We start from the raw sequence: 23916 nt of genomic DNA, 5'->3' as shown, positions 1-23916 counted from the left end.
TGGGATGAATAATGCATTTCTGTGGACTGGAGGCAAAGGGGAGTGGGTTAGTTATATTGCAAAGGGATGTGACTGCAGTGCAAGCTATCAGGATTATAGCCTGTCAACACTATTTCTGGTATGATTGATAGTTCTGTCAACATTATTTCTGGTGTGATTGATAGGGGTTAAGATGAGAGGGTGATGATGACCGCCCAAGATGGTTGCAAGCTTGGGTTCACCTTTTGTCTAAATTTCCTGCCTTTATTTATGAGTCAGTGTTGTTGTTTTAACAGTTTTTTTGTTTTTGTTTTTTGTTTTTTATAAATCTGAAACAATATACTGTATACTACAAATATTATGGCCTTTTTGACAAATTGCTTTTGTTCACTTTAGATAAAAGCATGTAAATGTAAAATATAAATATTAGAAAACAAACAAAAATTTGAATTGTTGCCTTGGTAATTAGCTGAAATAAATAAGTCTAAGTACTAAAATTGAAGTAAAATAAAAGCTTAATAGAAGTAATAAAAAACTAAAAGGAAAAACAAGTGTTTGTCAAATTAAATTACTAAAGCATAAACAATTTGAAACGAAAACTTAAAATGTAAAAAATAGAGCTAATTATTATAAATACTAATGTATCTGATAAAGCTAATGTTAATACATATTATAATAGGACATAAATAATACTAAAATAACATTATGGACATGCACACACATTTGCATATTTTTATTGTGGGAGTACTGAGAAGTAATACATCTAAATAAAAGTATATATAAAATATAAAATAATTACTTATAAATGCATTCAAGTATTGAACAATAGATTATATATTCAAGTATAACACTAATAGTAATATATAAATAAATAATAATATAAAAAAAGGGTGGGATTTATCAATAAACAATGATGACTAAATAGTGACAGCACTTTCATTTTTGGAGCACTGTTCCTTTAAGAGCATATGTTTAACAAGCATGCTCATTAGAATTATTATCAATAATTTTGAACCTAACATCACCATTAAAAACTGTAAAAATGTATAAAGTAATTTTCAAAGCCTACACCAACACTTCTCTGTCTAGCTCTGTTTAGAGGCCGATCCAAAATACCCATAAACCACCTGAAGAATCAAACTGTTTTGTAATAGATTGAGACATCTGTGTATGCTAACCACTAATGCCTGCTATGTTTTGGTTATGTCTGGAGAAAGGCAACACAAATTCGGAGAGGCCCCGGAGCTTCTGGTGAGAATTCTGAGCAAACATAATACCCATAATGCAACCATATGTATGTGTGCTAGTTGTAAGAGCATGCTGATGAGCTTTTGTATTTCCTCCTTGAGTGTTAGTGAGTGTTTATCTGGGCAAGCGCTGGACAAACATGCCCCAACAGTGAGCTGAAACGGTCTCACAGTGCCAGTTGAAACCTCTTACCCACACAATCTCTATTCTGGTTGTGAATAAAGCCCTCATCGCACATCTCATTCAGCATCACACACTGGTAGGAGCCCTCCAGGTTCACACACACCTCGTCCCGAGAGCAATTGTGTCTGCCGTTCGTGCATTCATTCACATCTATGATACACATAACAGTTTAGTTGAAAAAAGAACACACACATAACACATACACGCCACTTCCACCCTCATAGTCCTATTAGCATTTTATGAGGTGTGAGATCAGATCAGGTTTTGTTTCTAATAGTGAGGTTTGCTCTCAATTAATCAACCATTTTATTGTTGTTTGAAGTAGGTTTTCTTCGTGGCGAAATCGCATGCATGTCTGGCTTTCTGATTCTATAACGCTTAATATTTACCACATGGATATGGCTTAAAAAAAGAAACAGATGTTAGAGAAACTCCGGGGAGGATATCCATAGTCTCGTATTTTGAGCATGCATTTGGAAGTGTAAATGTTGATTATAAATTGAATGAAAGTTAACACTAAAACATTTCATTTAAAAAATCCATCCAGTTTCCTGTAGAGTGTGACTTAAGTCTTTGGCTCCAGCAAAGCCAGTCAAGCTTGATTTTGTTACTGCCAAAATGAAATCAAGGTCTCTGCCCACCCGCATTCAGCATATGGGAACGCTTTGACAGAGAGACACGGAAAGAGAGAGAGAAATAAACTCTTGAAATACAAAGATAATTCAGCAGTGAAAACTACCCTTTCATTATATCATCCCTTAAACTGTTCTCACGTGCAAAAACTGCCCTGATTTACAGCTTATGTCTCCCGAATCAAGGTGAACATAAAGTAAAATTTGACAATCATGTTGTGCCTCTAGGCAGTTTATGTTTTAATCCAATAAACAATATTAATTGCTGTCGAACATCACAGTAATTCAAAATGAGCTGAAAATGGCTAGTTACTTCTACATTTGCTGTAGAAGTTAAAAGTTGGTACACTGTGCAATTCATTCTGTTCTTTACGACTGCTGCTTGTCAGATTGTGGAATATAATAGAATAGAAAAGTAATTGAAAATGTTTTTAATCCATAAAAAGTAATTACTCAACATGAATTTATCAGTATCAGAATTTTACAGTAAAATAAAAATTTAATTAAACAAACTTTAAACTGAGACTTATTTTTAGTGAATGTTTCTAACTTGCATTTAATTATTTATTTTATTATATTTAAGTACATATTAAATTAAGTTTTTACTGTACCACACACACACACATATATATATATATATATATATATATACACACACACACTCTATACTATATACTGTAAATGAAATAAATAATTCTCCACAACCAAAATATTGTGTTTCTGATCCGGTTTATAGCAACAGCTGCGCATGGCAATTTTACTAGCACCCTCAGTAAAAAGTGTCAGATCAGACAGAAAGATGTATTGTGAGAGAGCGGAGCTGTCGAACCCAGGGCTGAGGTCACTGTTTATTATTATAGTCAGGTTTGAAGGAGAGTAAATGGTTGTGGATCAGTAGCTGAAGCTGAAGGAAGCAGGTCCTCAGGTAAGACTGTGATGTTTAGGCCATGAAAAATCTCTTGTCATAATCCTTTGGGTATAACTGCTATACATGAGTGATTCAATCCAATAAGAGATTGGTTAGTCTGGTATAAGAGTTTTATCAGTGTTTTCTGACAGCTGCATCGAGAAGAGGTTGTGTATGTGTAGTTTTGGACAAATTTAGAGTACTCTACCTTCACAAGTGTGTCCGTCAGGCATCAGAGAGAATCCCGGGAAACAGGAACATTGGGCCAATCCTCTAACTGCAGAACACTGCTGAGAACAAGGCCCATTACCTGCAGACCACAGCAAAATTTAGTTAATGCATCTTTCACATTTCTTTTTTATACATTACATTATACATACTGTACTACGTCAAGGATCACTGTTATTATTGTTCAAACTTAAAAAAATGTATACTTTTTTTATCAACTACCCCCTAAGCCTAATTATTAAAAGTTGCATAATTTGTGCTACAGACATCATTGATACCTCAAATCTGAAAAGAAAAGGGAGGCAATGTGATTTTGTAAATTTTTCGGACTTTTCCAGGATGTGTGAGAGGGTGGTTAATTGTGATGAAAAAAAATATAATAATAATATATAAAATAAAATTTATATACGATTATAGTTTATAATAGCATTTTAAATTAGTTTTATTTATTTTTTTCAATTGAATATATATATATATATAAACAGTATATACACACACAGTATATATTCTTTAGGCTTTACAAATTTTGTTGTGTTTTTCAAATTTTTCGTTTTTTCCTTTAATATTTCTATAAAGTTCCCAATATTTTTATTGCAGTTTTGGTTATTTTAGTATATCAAGTTAAACTAAAAGATAATGAGCAGTGATGCTTTGGCAACTAGCTGAAATACTTTGTATTTATATTTTTTATTTCAGTTTATATAATTTTTTGCTTTAGTTTTATTTATAGAAGCAAGAGCCCAGATATCAGGCTGAGTGTGTACTTTCTTTATGGCACTAACAGATTTAGTAAAAAAATTAAACTGTAATCAGCATGAGTTAATGAGTCGCCCAGATACATCCAGATCATCGCACTGATTGATACTCCAGATGCTCAAGTCCTTAAATGTCTACCATCATTCCCAAACCAGCTATACATTAAACTTTGTGGAGTAATGACTTATCTTCTAAAGCGCTATATCTTCTGGATGGCCTGCTGAATGAGGAGGAAAGAAGATTTTTTTTTCTCCTCTGTCAAGCATGTTTCAATTAAGATAACATTTGTAGTGCAGAACATCAGATCAACCATACAGTACCTGTGAGGCTACAGTTCATGATCTGGAATTTAGTTCTCTGTCATGGTGCCAGAATTTCACAGATCATTGAAATACTGTGTCAGTCTCATGACAATTGAAAGAATAATGGTATGCGCACATCAAAACAACCCATTATGCCAAGACGTGACTAACAGACTGGCTGCTGATCAAAAACCACTTCATTTCAAGTAGAGGATTCTGAGTTCTACCAACCACAAAAAATTTGCATATTTTTTTTCCATCATGAATGAAGCTAAAAAAACAAATCAGTATTTTTATACAATATATATATATATATATATATATATATATATATATTAGGGCTGTTAATTTAACGCATTAATTAGATAAATTAATGTATGATTAATTTTTGATTAATTAGATTAATTAATCGCCACATCATGTAAAATTTTTAATCGCTTACCAGCCCTAATATGTGTGTGAGTGAGTGTGTGTGTGTGTGTGTGTGAGAGTGAGTGAGTGAGTGAGTGAGTGAGTGAGTGTGTTTTACACCCCATTCACAACTGTATCTAGCATCATCCACTAGTCATCAGCCTAATACCAGGCGTGAACAGGGCCTAAAAGTATTTTTTATTTTCCCAAGAGAGTAGATAATGCACTGCTAAATTGTATAACACACACCAGCACATGGGTTATGTAAGACCAGGGTTTGAGTAGTAGTTTCTTGTCTTGCTGGAGGTACAGTTATCAGCCTGTCTTCCTCACTAACTCTGTTGTCCTCCTCCTTGTTCTCTGTGAAAAAAGCGAGAGAAAGCAGTGAGTCATTCTTTTCAATTCTGCATCCTGTCAGATGGTATTTTTGGTAGAGAAACTGCCAACATTCTCTCCAACATTTAATCATGACCAGATGAGAAATTATGGTAAGTGCTTTGATTTGTGACATTTGCCAACATATATCTTGTCATCAGAATTCCTAGCATTCCTAAAGTCAGCTGAAGGTTGCTGGAGAGAAGTTACTTGTGGTGTATCATTAGTTCACTCCTGACATGAGATCATGAGTCATGTTTCACACTGGAGAAGCACAACACGATCTCTATCAACACCTCCATGTCACCAGAGACACTAAAACAATATTGACACATAATGACAATCCCATCGCGCCTTGGCGTTGTTAGGGTTTGGCCGTATAACCAGGGAAACAAGACAAATAATTACAAACTGCAGTGAATCAGGCAAAACTAAGGTTGACTGCTATCAGCCTATCACTACTATCTAAGGATGGTTCACAAAAATGAACTGTTATCATTATTTACTTATGGGATTGGAATAGAAAGATATTTTAGGATACTTTTATGATGCTTTTTCAAAATTTTCTAGCAAGACAGCTCCAGTTCTCCTTAATTTTATAATATTGAAAAGACTGTTCAGGATAAAATCATGTTTTGTGTTTTAAAAGAATTTTCAAAAAGATTTAAAATAACATGCATTGTTGTTATTATTTGCAAAAACTAAAAATACTAAAACTCATTATAGTTAATTGAAATGAAGCAGAAATCAAATGTAAATATTAGATGAAAAATGTGACCCATCACCACAAAACCATTTATAAGTCGCACAGGTATATTTGGAGCAATATTAATAGAAGTAATAAATAGATTTTTCTTTTGTGCCAAAAATCAAAGTAAAGATGCTCCATGAAGATATTTTGTAAATTTCCTACCGTAAATGCATAAAAACTTAATTTTTGATTAGTAATATGCATAGCTAAGGACTTAATTTGGACAACTTTAATGGCGATTTTCTTAATATTTAGATTTTTCCAGATTACAGAATTTCAAATAGTATGTAATACTATTGTAACACTGATACCATGATGTATGAGTAAACAATTTCCATTTTTGGATAATATTTGATGGCAATTTTACTTCATTTCAGCTTATGTAAAATCATGTATGCTATAGCATATACCGAATGAATATTATTCATTCGGTTCCTTAGACTTCAAAGGTTTGAAAAATAATATTAGGATGTCTATTTCACTGACTCATGATAAAAAAACTTCACTCGACTGCTGTATGTACAGTCACGCATCTGAAAGCACTTATGGCACACAAAGAGTTATCTGAGGTCATTTTGAATCCAGATCAGATCTAAATAACAAACACACACACACACACACACACACACACACACACACACACACACACACACACACACACACACACACACACACACACACACACACACACACACACACACAGTGCAGACAGGATGTTGATCAGGTATTAAGATTAATTCCCCTATTTAATGCAGGGCTGATAGTGTGTGTTTTGAGTGCATAAAGATGAGGCTTGCATATGCTATGTTGTATAAAGAAGCAGATCTCTGCTGTGAAAATCTATGAAATAACATTAACCCTGAAGGTTCTCAGCAACTTTTATGCATATAAGATATTTCACTGAACTACACCTGCTTAATATAAAAATGGTTAACACATACAAAACTGTATGTGTATACAGTAAGAAACACAAATATGGCTTTTTGTTGTATACTGAGTCATCAGAACCCAAAGAGGAGCTGATCTTACCTGGCTCGCAGGTGCGACCATCCTGCAGGAGCGTGTATCCAGGGAGGCAGGCGCACAGGTAGGAGTCACGAGTGTTAATGCAGGTGTGATGGCAGAGTGGTGCAATTCTCTGGCACACGTCATCATGCTCCAAATCCTCTAGTGAATTAACTGCAGGATCCACATCCTCAACCGACAACGCTTGCTTCGGAAACTGACTTTCTGATACTGAGGAAGAGAAGCGATAGTAGGTTTAAAGGCTGATATTGCTGTATATCTCTTGCATATGACTCTATTTACATTTTTACATTACTTGCTTACCAGTGAATCCTCTGCAGTTAATGGGTGCCGTCAGAATGAGAATTCAAGCAGCTGATAAAAACATCACAGTAATCCACAAGCAATCAACACAAATTCGGCCCAACAATTAAAGTCTTACTGGTGTATCAGGAGAAGTGGTTTCTCTAGCAGTATCAATTCCAATCATGATTAATGCCCCCAAAGAGTCAGTGTGTGTTATGAGTTATGATCATTTCCAGGGCAACAGTGGAACTTTTCAAAAGTTAGGTTTAGTCAGGCCCTGCTGAAACTCTTAATCACTTGTTGTGGCAAAGAAAAAAAAAAACAGCCAGTGAGACAACAGTGAGTTTAGAAACTGACATGATGTAACTTCTTAAATAGGCTATTAGCCTGTAAAGATTATTGTCAACATTACTGTTGTTTTGCTGTCGCTGGAGACAAGGTTAACCGAGACAAACACAGAAAGAACACTGCGGAGGACAGAAATGGTTGAGCTCAGTGTAAGATGAGGAAGATACTGTATTTTTAAATGTTGTTAATGTTTTGGATACTTTTCTGTAAGGGTTTTGGGTGGGATAAATAACAAGTTTACCAATGAAAGGACTTTTGAGGAAAGTCTGTGTGCTCAGTGGCCCAATAGCTGTCTGGTTTAGGGATGGGTTCAGTTCCAAATCAACCAATCCAGTTTAACATGAACCAAAAGTGGAGGGCACAGTGGCACAAAGATGTGAAATGAATGCCCCCTTCATTTAGGGGATTATTTGCCATGGCAACAAATGGCTGAATTGGTATATATCTGGCAGAATATGGACCCATGGTATTTCCGTGTCTAGTCAGTAATACTCCCAGAATTGTCTGAAAATCTACAGTGTGTGCAGGAGTTTACTGGTCCGTATACAGCTCTTTTCATGCAGTGTTGTGAAGTGAAAAGCTGTTTTTGGATTACATGTGGATTATTGTGATGTTTTTATCAGCTTCTTGAACTCTCTGATGGCACCCATTCACTGCAGAGGATTCACTGGTGAGCAAGTGATGTGATGCTAACTTTCTCCAAATGTGTTTTGATGAAGAAACAAACTCATCTACTTCTTGGATGGCCTGAGGATGAGAACATTTTCAGCAAATTATAACCAATCCTTTAAACTTTGTCTGACAAAATGGAAGTAAAAGAATTAAATATTTATATTAGCCAACACAAATAAATAAGAAGATCTCTACTATTGTATATCAAAACAAGGATTTAATTAAAAAAAATATAAAAGCTTGATTTAAAAAATAAAAAATTAAAATGCAATACTAATTTTAAATGGTTTCATGTGTATTTAAAGATAGTTTAGTTGTGATGTAATGAACTAACAGGACAGCATATGTACACACCTCAATCATTATTTCTTAACCTAACATTAAACAAGTAAAAATTATTATTATTTTTCTTTTTTCTTTTTTATTGGAGTGCCACCATTTGATGTGAACCTGAACTAATCTTCTCATATCATAAAAAGCATAAACTGACTGTTATTTTGAGAGACTTATGGGCTTTGACTCACAGAAAGCGTTTGATTTGAAGGGCCCTTTGAAGCAGTTATTTTTGAGCACTTCTTTCTGGAAAGACACTACATTAACAGCTGCTATGATTGTTTTCCCTTCAAAAAGCCCTGAATAGTTATCATTTATGACATCTGAATGTCGTGACTTCAGGGGTCCTCTCTGTGATATTATTTAGTTTGGGGGGGACTTTTGGGAAGGTGATTTTCAGAAAAGTTTCTTTAAATATCAGTAATATTTTAAAACCAAACTTCTTCATTTTTTTTATTTATTTACATTACTTATATTTTTCAAATCAAGCACTTTTTTTCTTCCAGTACAATCCAAGGATCATAACACCCATATTGTTACTTAATATCCCATAAAACACAAAAATTTTAAACTTTGTCCATCATATGACATATGTATTAAAATCATTGGGTCTTATTCATGAAACAAAAACTTTACGAAGAATTACTGGCTGTGTAAACTGTTTTTAATATTATTCTTAGTAAGTAATCTTAGAATAGTTTTATGTTCAATAGATTTAAACCAAAAACGAAAAAAGCACCACATCATGCATTATTTTTCTCAATTATATATATTTATCGAGATAAAACTTTCTACTATGCTGATTAGTCGATACTGTTTCTCAACTGAACTTATTTCAATAATACATTCATGTCATTTAATAATACATAATATGATTCCACTAGTGTCTCCGATGAAGGATAAACCAGATGTCAACCAGAAGGACTTGGCAATGAAGGACTACTTGTACATAAACATAATACATATTAAAGCAATACGCCAGTCAACATCTGTAATTTCACCGCTGCCAGCTGTTTCTGCCACACCCTTTGTGTCCTCCATCTGCCAATCACCTCCTATCAATCCAAAATCCACATTCACTGAATTCTACACAACAACGGACGGAGTTAATGAACAGGCTTTCCAACACTGCGCAGCAATTTGGCAAGGCGTTCGACTGACTTGGCAATTAACGTCTGACTAAACATAATAAACAGACTCGGCTTCACCTTCCACAGCATGCTTGTGTAAAGTAAATATTTCTCACACTCATTAACTGAAAGTAAATGCAGTGAAGGGAGAAAGAGATTAAAGATTTCCGCTATAATTAATCACGTTACGGGTGGGAGGTGGCAGGGGGCCTGATGGAAATACTTACCTCGCAACCGTTTTTGTATCGCCTAAACCTTTGATGCAGCCAAGAGGGCTTAAGTAGTTAGCAATAGTCTCCTTAAAAAGAAAAAGAAAAGGCATCTCTGCGGGTACCTCTATGGAGGCAATTTAATTGGACCTATTTTAGCGTTCATGTGTGTGCACCACGAAAAGGAAATATACACACTCGCGCCACAGCTAATCTCACCTTGCCTCAGGATATCAGGTAGGCACTTTAGGGGAAGCAAGGCACTGGTCCAAAGGAATGTGCCACTTGAGACAAAGCAAGAGGTGAAGTCTGGGTTTTGTGTTTCATTCAAAGGAATAGTGACCTGGGTCTATTGACTTGGGCTTTGCTGATAACTGTGGGAGTGCTAGTTAAGCAATGAGCGTCTGCCATTACACAGAAATGGCACAATGGCTCTCAGGGTGATAGAATAAAAGCAAGGACAGTATTGGAAAACTTTATTCAGCTGTAAGCCACAAACTGGTTTAAAAAGTGAAAGGACATACAGCCAAGTACGGTGACCCATACTCAGAATTCGTGCTCTGCATTTAATCCATCCAAAGTGCACACACACAAACCATGAATTCACACTCGGTGCAGTAGGCAGTCATTTATGCTGCGGCGCCCGGGGAGCAGTTGGGGGTTTGGTGCCTTGCTCAAGGACACTTCAGTCATGGTATTGCCAGCCCGAGACTCGAACCCACAACCCTAGAGTTAGGAGTCAAACTCTCTAACCACTAGGCCACAACTTCCCCGCATTTAATTAAACTGTGGGAAATTTCCACAAAATTTTTCCAGCACTGCTAATGCTTCTCTGATAGTGTTTAAACCGTATTGAAACTTAATCTTATTAAACATTTTAATGCATTTTTTTAACTTCTTGGCTTTTTACTTAGCATGGGTTTGGGTTATATTTTTTAATAAAAATATTTTAACAAATTTAATATTTTTTTATATTAGATGGCATTTTACAAGTAAAGAAAAATTAATGTTTTAAATAATGTTTTAAATAGTTCGAGACTCGAACTAGTTCAAATGTGTACTGCCCACAGGACAATTACAGGCTGGAAATTTTAGATTAAAATAAAATCCAAAACGTATTACATGTATTACAACTTACATTACACATTTTAATGTTTTTTTTTCATCAAACATGGCTCATAAATATTTGAATATATTTAATAATAGTTTTATATGAGAGGCCATTTAACAAGTTAAGAAAAAAATATATATTTAAAAAATGAAAAAAATACATTTTAATTTTGAGTAATAAGTTAAATGAACTACACAGGCAATGTTAGAATGAAAGAACAAACAAACAAACAAACAAAATAAAGCTTTACTCATTTCTGTGTTTGTGTGGGTCTGGATCTGGATTTTCTCCAGTGAACATTATTCAAGTATTCCCAATACAAAAGGATCAAGTCAACATCGATTTTCCAAATACATTTCATGCAATGAGATCAGGTTAAGAAGACAAAAGAATTGTGCTGCATTACCTCATTTTCATAAATTTAATTAAAAAAGCAGCAAAAATCAATTTTTGGAGTGTACACAGTCTACTCCTAAAGCTAATATCAGCTCTTGTCCCAGTGTAAACATATAGCACAATTCACAGGATGAATAGAAATCCAGAAAGAGAACAATGTTTCCATGCAAATCCTGCCAAAATGAGTGAAAGTAGTCAGCTGAAAAATTTAAGACAGAAGGAAAGTTTGCTGGCACGGGCAGAGAGGCAACAGCCTGCTTTGCCATCTGCTTCTGATTCAGCCCAGCTTGCCAGCATCTTTGTACGTTATTCTGAACTGTAACGTGACACCTGACCAATCAGCTCTGGGCATCTTTCTTTCCTCTGATCCATCAATGTCAACCTCTCGGCCAGCAGTGTGACGAACTTGAATGTGAAACTGAATGCCAAGACACAGCCAGACTTCAGATGCTTCCAAATATGATCCGGGCTTCAAAAACAAACAAGCAAAGGCTCTGATGTTAATATGAAGACATACACTCAAAAGTCACTGGGATGAAGAGATAACTGGGACATTGTGTTAAAAATGCAGCTCAAAACTGAGACATTCCAGGTTCTGGTGTGGTTTCACATCATATGGTGTGTCTCCATCACAACGCTTTCTTGGCATGACAGCCCGTCTAGATCAGTCCGTCAAAATAAAATAGGAACTCTCACTCACCCCAGACTCTAACCACTGGAAATCAGCCATAAACTACAGGTTACACATTGCAAACCATGCATTCTGCTGTAAGAAAAAGACAAGAATTTCACCTCTCTTAGGAATAACGGTCGGTTGAGGCCTCTGTTTTTTCTTGATCGTAGGCGGAGCAAGACCCTCCTCTCCCTCCTCGCAGCAGGTGAGGAAGACATGTCCGCAAGGGTAGCTAAGGTGCTGATGCACTTCACAACCTTTACCTTCCCTTTGCAAACGCAGACCCAGCGCACAGCAGTTACAGCAATCCTACATGAAACAGCAAAAATTGCATTGCAAGTCCTAACCAGTCATGCTTAGCAGCAAGTGTTTATCACACTAAAAGTGAACATTTATGTCATGTGATGTCATGCCAATGAGAAAAATCTTTTGTCACACTTTATTGTTAACAATAAGGGTTAACGAAATTTCACTGTGGGGTTAAAAAATAGAAATATAAAGACAAGATGTCTTGCTTTTCTTTTGAGTTCACAGCTTGTTAAGACAAAAATGTTTAGGTTTTTGCCTGGACATGTAATATTCAGCCATTCACATGACCATTCAGTAAATCATTTTGAATTGCCAAAATAATGTCTGTTTCCAAACATGCAGAATCCCACAGAGATTATACATCATTGGTATTTTTCTGTCATTATTTGTGGTCTCTGTGGACTGTTAAAAACAGTCATTATTTTGCAGCCACTATTTAAGATCTTACCGTTTGAGAATCTTCCCCGCAGAGTGGGCTGTTTCCCTCACAGGCATGTCCGGCCCTTGCTGCGTTCATGCCAGCCTGACACCTGCTGTCTCTCAGAGCACCTGAACAGCACTGCTTCTGGACAACACTTGAACAAAGCAGACAAAAGACATTTGAACAGAATTTAATACCTGATTCTAAAACTAAGTCTCATCAGATGCACTTATTGTTATTTAGAGCAGAGGACCTCAGGGGCAGCAAAAAAAGTGCTAGGCAAAGGTATAAAGTTTTTATGAAAAATAGTATAAATAAAATTACAGTTTATTACAGTTTTTTTTTTTTTAAAGAAATTAAAGCACCAAATCATCATTAAAGAATGATTTCTGAAGAATCACTTTACACTGAAGAGTGATGACTAAAAGAACAAATTATATTATATTATATTATATTATATTATATGATATTATATTATATTATATTATATTATATTATATTATATTATATTATATTATATTATATTATATTATATTATATTATATTATATTATATTATATTATATTATATTATATTATATTATATTATATTATATTATATTCAACTAATATACCCCTGGTTTAAAAAGACCACATATTTGGAAAATGATAGTTTCAATTGATCAATCAGCAGTAGCCTTTTACATTTTATTTGCATTATTTCTTTTTTCAGTTTATTTCTTCTGTTGAGCACAAAAGAGGAATGTTTTTTGAAGAATGTTGGCAACCAAACAAATGATGGTAGCCATAATATAGAAAAAACACTATGGAAGTCAGAGAGGCCACCAGCAACTTTTTGGTTACCAGCATTCATCAAAATATTTACTTTTGTGCTTAACAAAGGAAAGAACCTTATACAGGTTTGGAACAAGTGGAGGGTAAGTAAATGATGACAGTATTTTTTTTATTTTGGGGTGAATTATCCCTTTGATTCTTGTGGTCAGTGGTTTTTGGGTCAGCAACATATACTTTACTGGTCAGAGGAAATATAACTGCAAATAAACTGGATTCTGTGGTGTACTGAAGAGCATAACCAAGGCATAGAAATGGTCAGCCACCTTACCCACACACAGAGTTGAGGTCTTCTGTTTTGACAGGCATACGGTTACAGTTCTGGTTCTCCTCTGCCCATTTCTGCCCGGCCACACAACAGCTCTCCACCAATCCTGGAGGTGAAAGCGCCAAGAGGACAAACATCTCACACATCACTTTTTTAGCTTACATAAACCAGCCAAAAGAATACAGAGTTTACAGTGAATGCTTTTCTGACAAGAAAAGGGTAGACAGGCAGACAAGAAATACAGCAATGATAGAGCCCCAGAGGCGAGCCAGACCTGAAGTCCAACTTGGATTCACAGAAAACGCATAAAAGACGAAACTGCAGCCTTTGTATAAGGAAAGAAAAACAGAGAGACTGACTCAAAGCTGATGGGACACTGTCATGGTATGTGCATCATCATAGGCGTCATTCAGCCTTCAAATATTTGACTTAAAAAAGCACCAATTTCAATAAGCCAGCTACTGAAAGTGAGTTCGAGGAGCATATCCGCCTGATCTTTTCAATAAATTGTGATACAAAGAAACAAGAATTTAGTAATGACTCATTTCAACACTTGACATTTTGAATCATTCATCCCTCAGTGTGATTAAATTTCGGGTATAAAATCAGCTTGCTAGAGTGATGGATGAAAACCATATAAATGTAGTCAAAAAATACTTTTCTTGTCAGACATGCTGTGAATCGGCTAAATGAATTGCATATGATTAAATCCCATTACTTTTATGAGTGCAGAGACAATGTAGATGGGACTTGATAACCTTAAGTACAAGTCTTGATCGGTTATTTCCTATCAGACCATATGAGGGGAATAAAAAAAACTTGGTGTGAGTCTTAAGGCCCCTTCATAGAAAACGCTAATATTCAGGGCAAACGTTTGGTGTGACTAATACTTTGAATAGAAACAATGGAATAGAAATATATTTGCCCTGGGTAAAAACTGTGAAAATAATGCATATCTTTCTTTTGTCAAAAAAGGCTCTCAAATAGTTTGGCTTAAAGACCCAGATTTTGCACTAAACAAGCTTTGACCTCATAAAGTTTATCTTAGAAAAACAAACAAAACTATTCTTCATTATTACATTAAATATGTATAAGTTCAATAATAATATGCCAGTATTTTTAATTATTATTAATAATAACAATAATAATCATTATCATTAAGAAGCAATACAGAATATAATTATATAATAATTAAGAATTTTATTATATATTATCTTCATTTTCAACCCAATTAGAACGAACATGTGCTACATTTTGGGGTCTCGCTCCTCCTGCTTTAAGGCACGTGTTTATATAGAAACTGACTTTTTACCAAGTTTGAGAAATAGTCACTGAAGGTAAAATTGTGACAACTAGCCCCTATCTCCTCTAAAACCAGACACATCCATAATTTATGAATTTACTAGGTGAAGATCTAATTGTAAAATCGCTTTAGCAGTGACATGAGGCCCCGAGCGCACTGGGATTCCTGGAACACTTGACAGGGGTCACAATCTGCTGTTCCAGGTGACTTTTTGAACTCTGTGATAAACTTCCATCTGTACTAAATATCTTGGAAACAATAGGGCCTCTAAGCTATTTATAGCTAATCAGTGGACAGACACAGAAGTAGACACAGAAGTAAACACAGAAGGTCTCACTGGCTTCATATACAGTACAACTAAAACATACTACTTCAGTCAAATGTGCAACATGTGTCTGCAGAAGTCAAAGAAAAAACTGAAACACTTGTCATTCACAGTTCTTCACACCCCTTGTCTGTTTGTTTTTTAACTATTTTGGCTAATTCGATTATGCTCGCAGGAGCCAACAACCACATAATACTGTCATCTCTTCTTTCCCACTTTAAAATAATTTCCAAAGCCCAACAAGATAAAATTACTGTACAAGCAGAAAAAAGGTATATACTGTAGGTATACTGTAAGGTTTAAATTTGAGCTGCCCCCGATACTATAACAAATCCCTCAAGTTCCACAAGCAAAACCATAAAAAGGATGGAGAAACACCATATGTTCTTAGTTTTCTTTACATTGCGAGTGCATTAAGCCATGTGGCATTTTCACTTTTAGCGTGAATCTTCCTCATATCTTGTGTATATACTACAATATTTATTAGGACATTTTTTATATAAGTATATTTACTTTAAATATATTAAATACAGCAGAGGAAACTGCAATGTGTCTCCAGAGACAGAGTGACTAGATATAAGCCCACAGAGCATTAAAGAAAACAAAAACTGACCTCAAGACAAAACAAATCAAGTCTCACAGCAATCAGCTAAAAAGAAAAAAAAAGAAAAAAGAAAACAAAACACTGCTTTCCTGTTTAACTTTCACAGCCATAAAACTTGAGTGATGTCTTTTTTTGAGCCTTGAATTGTATTGGGGTTTGTTTATTTGTACAAGGGCAAACTTGTTATGTTCCTTATTTGCAATGGACGCCTTGACAACATAAAAGTGTGTGGGCTTAAACGGATAGTAAACACAAAAATTCAAACTTGGTCACCATTTACTCACCCACATGCTAAACAGTTTTGGCTCCCATTGACATTCATTTTATTTTTTGCTTATACAATGGAAGTCAATAAGAACTGAAACTGTTTATTTACCAGCATTTTTCAAACTATCTTCTTTTTTGTTCAGAAGAAGAAAGAAAGTCATTAAGGTTTGGAATGACATGAGGGTGAGTAAATGATGACAGGCTTTTTATTCATGGGTTGACTATCCCTTTAAATTATGATTCATAACAGTGGAATATGCAGCTCCAAATGAATGGTGAAATCTGTAAAAGCGCTTTTCAGTAAAGGCTCAGAAAATGTAACACGTGTCTTTCATTAAGCCCAGACTTATTTTGCATAAAGGCATTGCGCAGTATGTTAAACAAAGTTATTGTTTAGACTTTTACTTCAATAAAACATCCATCTCAAGGATTTTCTTCAAGTATGTTTTCAAAAGCCTAAGAGGCTGCTGATTCTATTGATCTTGAAGTTCTTGAAGCTTGTCTGTAACGCATCCCATAGATAACATATAATGATAAATGTTCACTTGAAGGGGTGTGCGCTAAAATGCGAGCTGTTGCCATTGCTCTGTTAAATCATCATTAGGTCATCTGTAAAGCAGATGGTTACAATACAAAGCGCTCTTCAAAACACGTCCTCTCTGAGCTCGACAGATTTTGTTTTTTCTTTCGCAGATGGTCACAGAACATCTGCAGGATCAAAACAAGGGAGATTTGTGAAACCCTTGGATCGAATCAGTGAACAGTAGGTTGGCAGTTGGAGTTTCATCATTTCAGTATTTTCCTTAAAAAATCATTGATCAATCAACATTTTTGAAATACAGCAGTTCAGTTTGTAAATTCAGCTTTGAATGTATTATTTATAAAATATTTATATTTGTATTTATATACATATAAATAAATAACCAGCATTTATTTTGAATACAATTAATAAATTAAAATATTTATTTTTGTATTTATACAAGTCACGCAAAATCTGGTTAACATTATTTGAAAAGCCTTTAATGTTTCGTTCACATTTGTTCAACATCAGCTCTTCAAAAAACGTCAACCACAAACCTTATGTTACTCATAAATTCAAAACCGCCAAAATCCATTAGCGATTCCCAAAGGTACTCATGGCAAATTAGCTTAGGTCGACCTACAAATTGACATCAAGGCTGAACAGCTCTTTTGGGTTTCACAAATGCCATAATCAGCCACAAACTGCAGATTCAGTCACCCTAGTGATCTCATTTTTAATCTTCTCAAAAGCATTCATGGCCCACTGGCGTTCAATGACATATCTGTGATGACGAACTTGAGGTCATAAGCTGAACTTCAGTTAACCGTATGCCTCTTTGACTAGTCATAGAGTCTCATTTTGACCTCTTAGTGGCAAACAGGTCTGTGGACGATGCAGTAAACATCGGACTGCATTATGTTCTGCAACACCTAGACAGACCGGGGACTTATGTGAGGATCCTGTTTGTGGACTTCACCTCGGCCTTTAACACAATCATCCCAAACCTCCTCCTGCCCAAATTAACTCAGCTCTCCGTGCCCACCTCCATCTGTCAGTGGATCAACAGCTTCCTGACAGACAGACAGCAGCTAGTGAGGCTGGGAAAATACACATCCAGCACCCGTACAATCAGCACCGGAGCTCCCCAGGGCTGTGTTCTCTCCCCACTGCTCTTCTCCCTGTACACTAACGATTGCACATCTAAGGACCCTTCTGTCAAGCTCCTGAAGTTTGCAGATGACACCACACTCATCGGCCTCATTCAGGACAGTGATGAGTCTGCTTACAGACAGGAGGTTAAAGAGCTGGCTGTCTGGTGCACTCTCAACAACCTGGAGCTTAACACGCTCAAAACAGTGGAGATGATCGTGGACTTCAGGAGAAACCCCCTGCACTTCCCCCACTCACCATCATGAACATTACTGTGACTGCAGTGGAGTCATTCATATTCCTGGGCACCACTATCTCTCAGGACCTGAAGTGGGACATTCACATTGACTCCATTGTGAAAAAGGCCCAGCAGAGGTTGTACTTCCTTCACCAGCTGTACACCAGGTACAACCCTCCCTTCTATTCAGAACTGTACTTATCCAGAGTGAGCAAAACGGCTGGAAAAATCACTCTGGACCCCTCACATCCAGCACAGTCCCTCTTTGAACTGTTGCCATCTGGTCGACGCTACAGAGCTCTAAACACCAGAACGACCAGACACAGGAACAGTTTCTTCCCTCAGGCAATCCATCTTATGAACAGCTGATAATAACTGTGGAACACACTACACTATTTATATTTATATACACATACACTTATTTATCTAACACACATACTTAGCGTACACTTAAATTTTTTGCCCATAATATACATGTACATACATAAATGCTCATTGTAATATACCTGCCATACATTGTCAATTTGTATATTGTCATTCCTTACCCACCTATTTGTATTTTTTTTTGTATTTTTTATTCCTTATTGTGTTTTTTGTTCTGTCGCTGCTATGTTGCACTGCGGAGCTTTTGTCACGAAAACAAATTCCTCGTATGTGTGAACATACCTGGCAATAAAGCTCATTCTGATTCTGATTCTGAATTGTTGGATCTTTCTGGGCAACCATGTTGAAGAGCTCTTGATTTTGGTTATTTACTCCCAAAGCAGACAATGAGAGATCCATTTTTCATTCCCACAGAAAAACAGATGTTAAACAACCAAAATATTTATTCTGTTTCGTTTTAAACTCTTTTATCAAATGGCACCAATCGAATCTTTCCTTTCCTGTTTGAATCAGGAATTTCAATGAGAACCCCTATGTTAGTTAAAATAGAAAAAAAAAACGAAGAAACATCAACATTGTTCGTGCATCATTATGATATATTCCATATACAAACAAAGACTGTACATCATCAGCAAGCCGGTGTTTTAAGAAAACTGACATTTTCTCTGTTGTTTGGACTTCAAACACAACACTGAGGAACTAAACACTACTAACTAGACCCAGACACTTTCGGTGGAGCTCTGTGGAATGACTTTAAATATGGTAAAATAAGTATATTTTCCAATTTTGAATATTTTGAATAAACAAACCAACAGGGTATAGGAGATGCATATAAAATCTCCAGGACTTCCTAACATTAAACATGACGGCTATTCAAAAGGATTAAAAACCTCACTGCATACTCTGAGACTAATGACAAATGTCACTTCACAGGGGACACAATTTAAAATCTGAGCACTCTGCTTGGGTGTGACATCTCGGTGACAAATACACTTCCAAACACTGACACAGGGCCACTAACTAAAGTACATCACTTTGACATTAAGCACTGTAAGGGCGTTGAACATTGGCATTATTTCTTGCTGCATTTCAGCACAGGGCCCCAAATGTACATTTTCCCATGTACTTCTACATGTGCAGCATACGCACATCTGTTTTTTTTTAATAAACAATATCTATGAACTCAGCACTTTGAACAAGTGCCTGAAGCTTTTCAATTTTAAGCGAGCATGCCGAGCCGCTCTCCGCTCATGAATGAAAATTGATTTCTTCTAAATTAGTAGACTTATTCTCACATTACCCCTGTTGAGTGGTCTCCATTTTTTTGTTTTTCTAAATCAAATAATGGAAAAGCACTGCACAAATAGGTTTGAGAAAAAAATAAAAGTGGAATGGAAATTAGAAATGGACATAATGCAAAAGCAATACCATGATATCTTCTGGACATCCCTTTCCATTCTGTCATTATAACAATTGGCGCACTTGTGACAGTACGAGGAAAACAGAGGAGTTTTTTTTTTTTTTTGCTGTGTGGCTGGATGGAGGAGGGATATAAATTAACCGGAAATTGGAAACGTGTATATAAGGAGGAGCTATAGGAGGAACGAAAAAAAGAGAGAAGTGAGAGAAGGAAAGAGAGAGAGAGAGAAAACCGATTAACCGCCTAGTTGGTGAGACTGAACGTACTCGGTTACTAACGTAACCTCGGTTCCCTGAGATGAGGGAACGAGTACTGCGTAAGCTAGCTTACGCTATGGGAAAAGGTCCCCTTTTCTCGAGAATATGAAGCCAAAAATTATCCTTAATTTTTAAATAATGTAAAACGCAGTGCTGCAGCACAGCAGACCCAAGCGAAGCGGCTCGCGCGCTTATTGGCTGTGCTGCGGCAACTGCAGCAACCTATGGTGAGGCGGCGGAGAGTAACGAACCAATGGGGGCGCTTCGCGCCCATTGGACGTCAGAGCGCGCCAAAATAGGCGTGGCTGGAACTATATAAGCCACCGCTTCACCATAGGGATCAGGTTTTAAATCGACTGAAGCGATCACCCGGTCCGAGCACATAGCACAGCAGGTTACGCAGTACTCGTTCCCTCATCTCAGGGAACCGAGGTTACGTTAGTAACCGAGTACGTTCCCTTTCGAGAGTACTCTCGTACTGCGTAAGCTAGCTTACGCTATGGGAACACAATGTAAAACGCCGTGCGTGCTCGGGAACTTCGACCTGTCACAGCCCGAGGCGAGAGCTCGGGGCTTTATAGCAGGAGAAATCCCAGTCCCAACAGCCAACCTTAGTGAGCTTTATATAGGGAACGAAAAAAGGAGGACGTGATAAGGCTAGCACGTCTATATAGAAAGTACCCTGGCCTGCAGGGCAGGGACTTGCAGATTATAGAATCTAATAAATGTGGACGGAGAGGCCCAGCCTGCCGCACAGATATCATCCAGTGGTATCCCGCAGGACCACGCCCATGACGAGGCCATACCTCGGGTGGAATGGGCTCTGATGCCGAACGGGCAGTGAAGGCCTTTAGATTTGTAAGCCAGCGAGATAGTGTCTACTATCCATCGCGATAGGCTTTGCTTCGTGGTGGCGAGACCTCGGGTGCGCCCACCAAAGCATATGAAGAGCTGGTCCGACCTCCTGAATAAGGCGGAGCGCGCGATATAGGTTTTGAGAGCCCTGACGGGGCAGATGAAGCTCGCGTTGCTTTCGTCGCTTTGCGAGGAAAGGGCTGACAGCGAGATGACCTGCGCTCTGAACGGTGTTGAGAGCACCTTGGGGACATAGCCGTGTCTTGGTCTGAGAATGACTCTGGAGTCATTAGGCCCAAACTCGAGACAGTCAGCGCTTACAGATAACGCATGTAAATCCCCCACTCGCTTGACTGAGGCCAGAGCCAGTAGAAAAGCGGTTTTGAACGAAAGAAGCTTCATATCGACAGACTGAAGCGGTTCAAAAGGGGGGCCCTTTAAGGCCTCTAGGACCGTAGACAGGTCCCAGGAAGGGATTGAAGGGGGTCGGGGAGGGTTCATCCGACGAGCTCCCTTAAGGAAACGAATGACCAGTTTGTTTTTTCCCAGTGATAGGCCGGCCACCGGAGCATGAGAAGCTGCAATGGCTGCCACATACACTTTGAGCGTAGACGGGGATCTGCCCGCATCTAAACGCTCCTGTAGGAAGGAGAGTATCTCCGTCACGTCACATAAGTGAGGGTCTAGGTTCCGTGTCCCGCACCAGGTGGAGAACACTGACCATTTCTGCGCGTACAGGCGCCTGGTTAAGGGCGCTCTGGCTTCCGTAATGGTCTTTAACACTCCCTCAGGGAGGTTCCCTGGTACCCGTTGAGGGGACATACATGAAGGGCCCAAAGTTCATTCTAAATGGCTGAGGATCCAGGATCTGTGTGTCGTCAGTAGTTCCTCGGAATGGGCTAAAACTAGCCAGTCGTCGAGGTAGTTCAATACTCGCACTCCCCGCATTCTCAGGGGTGCGAGAGCGGCATCCATGCACCGTGTAAACGTACGGGGCGCTACGGAGAGGCTGAATGAAAGAACCATGTACTGATAAGTCTGCCCCTCGAAGGCGAATCTCAAGAATGGCCTGTGATGGGGTGCTATTTGAATGTGAAAATAAGCGTCTTTCAGATCCACTGAGAAAAACCAATCCCTCGGGCGAATTTGCGCGAGTATTTGTTTGGTAGTTAACATTTTGAACGATCGCGTCATAAGCGCTTTGTTCAAACGTCTGAGATCTAGGATGGGTCTGAGACCGCCATCCTTTTTTGGTACGAGGAAGTAGCGGCTGTAAAAGCCTGACTCGCGCTGCGCAGGGGGAACAGTTTCTATCGCCCCTTTTGCAAGAAGGTTTATCAGTTCGGCGCGAAGGACGTGTGTCATTTCGCTTTTCACTTTCGTTTCGCCCACGGCGCGAAAGCGCGGCGGTCTGCGAGCGAACTGTGTATCAGCGCGTTGTCCGGTGCAGCTGGGTGCTGTAGAGGGGGGGGGTCCGCAATGGAGCCCGACCATTCCTCACTACTGGACGCGGCGAGAGAAAGGCTGTCGTGTCTGTCCTCTTCCGCCTCAGGCGCTCCAAAGGAGAAGGGGGCGCTGGTGAGCAGGGACTGGCGCTGCTCGTCCACGAAGAGGACAGGCGAAGGAGAGAGAGCGGGCGAGGCACGCGGGGAGTGTTCCGGCGTGAGCTCGCATGTAGCAGTATGCTCAGGCATTCTCTGATCGCAGCGTTTCTTACGCGGCACTTGAGAGAGAAGAGGCGGAGCGGGTGGAGCATCGTGGCTGGTTCGAGCTAATCGAGCCCGCAGGGTCGATATAGCCATGTCGTCGCACTCAGGGCAGCCGCCCTTGGAGAGTGCGCTCTCAGCATGCTCGCGGCCCAGGCAGGAGACACAGATGATGTGGCGGTCCTCGCTGGGCAGAGGGCCTCGGCAGGAAGCGCAGGCCCGAGGCATTTGAAACAACGCCTCGATTTCTGGAGGAAAAAAGTGTGATGCAGCGGCAAACACACTAGCTTTGTAAAGGATATAGGCACGCCGGATGGCGCAGCAGGAAGCGAGTGCTGATGGCGGCGTCGAGATGAAGCACGAGCCGGCGTCCTCAGATCTGTGTTGCAGTGCTATCCCGCTGAGAGGCTTTTCGACGGCGTGTAGAGGCTTCTCCGGAGAAGACAGCGAAGTGCAGGTGAGATCGCTGAAGGAGATGAAATCTGATCCCTATGGTGAAGCGGTGGCTTATATAGTTCCAGCCACGCCTATTTTGGCGCGCTCTGACGTCCAATGGGCGCGAAGCGCCCCCATTGGTTCGTTACTCTCCGCCGCCTCACCATAGGTTGCTGCAGTTGCCGCAGCACAGCCAATAAGCGCGCGAGCCGCTTCGCTTGGGTCTGCTGTGCTGCAGCACTGCGTTTTACATTATTTAAAAATTAAGGATAATTTTTGGCTTCATATTCTCGAGAAAAGGGGACCTTTTCCCATAGCGTAAGCTAGCTTACGCAGTACGAGAGTACTCTCGAAAGGGAACGCATCGCTGCTGTTTGAGCCAGTCTAGGTCGCTGAAGCGGACGCGAGTTTCCGGGGCGATATCTGTAGTGCGGCCTGCAATCTCGGCTGCTGGTTGCAGGGTGACGTAGTCTTTGGGGCTGACGAGAGCGAGTGAGCTGCTCAGGTGAACGAACTCCTGTTTAAACTTCCTTAGTTTAAAAGACTCCAACCGACAAAAAAAAAACAGTTTCCTCCCTGCCATTATCAGCCCGAGCTCAGCGCTCCTCACAAACACACACAAACACACACTACACTAACACGCAAAAATACCTGAATATTCAAGCAC

General features: G+C 38.6%; 1 protein-coding gene across 2 annotated transcripts in view; it reads right to left on the bottom strand.

Annotated features, from left to right (window-relative positions):
• The window catches only part of fbln2 (fibulin 2), a 54322-nt gene that overhangs the window by 17916 nt on the left and 12490 nt on the right, over positions 1 to 23916 (bottom strand). Inside the window, exons 3-9 of one of the 2 annotated variants that reach the window (XM_059538434.1) lie at positions 13787 to 13889; positions 12713 to 12839; positions 12075 to 12264; positions 6802 to 7008; positions 4896 to 5006; positions 3158 to 3259; positions 1420 to 1560 (exon numbers count right to left, since the gene is read on the bottom strand). In XM_059538434.1, coding sequence (XP_059394417.1) covers positions 1420 to 1560; positions 3158 to 3259; positions 4896 to 5006; positions 6802 to 7008; positions 12075 to 12264; positions 12713 to 12839; positions 13787 to 13889 — 981 coding nt within the window. The remainder of the gene's footprint in view (positions 1 to 1419; positions 1561 to 3157; positions 3260 to 4895; positions 5007 to 6801; positions 7009 to 12074; positions 12265 to 12712; positions 12840 to 13786; positions 13890 to 23916) is intronic. The other variant, XM_059538435.1, reaches the window with a different exon arrangement.

The sequence above is a fragment of the Carassius carassius genome, chromosome 44 (assembly GCF_963082965.1).
Source record: "Carassius carassius chromosome 44, fCarCar2.1, whole genome shotgun sequence".
Classification (NCBI taxonomy): domain Eukaryota; kingdom Metazoa; phylum Chordata; class Actinopteri; order Cypriniformes; family Cyprinidae; genus Carassius; species Carassius carassius.
Note: the sequence above shows the minus strand (reverse complement) of the source record. Positions and strands in the feature narration are given on the sequence as shown.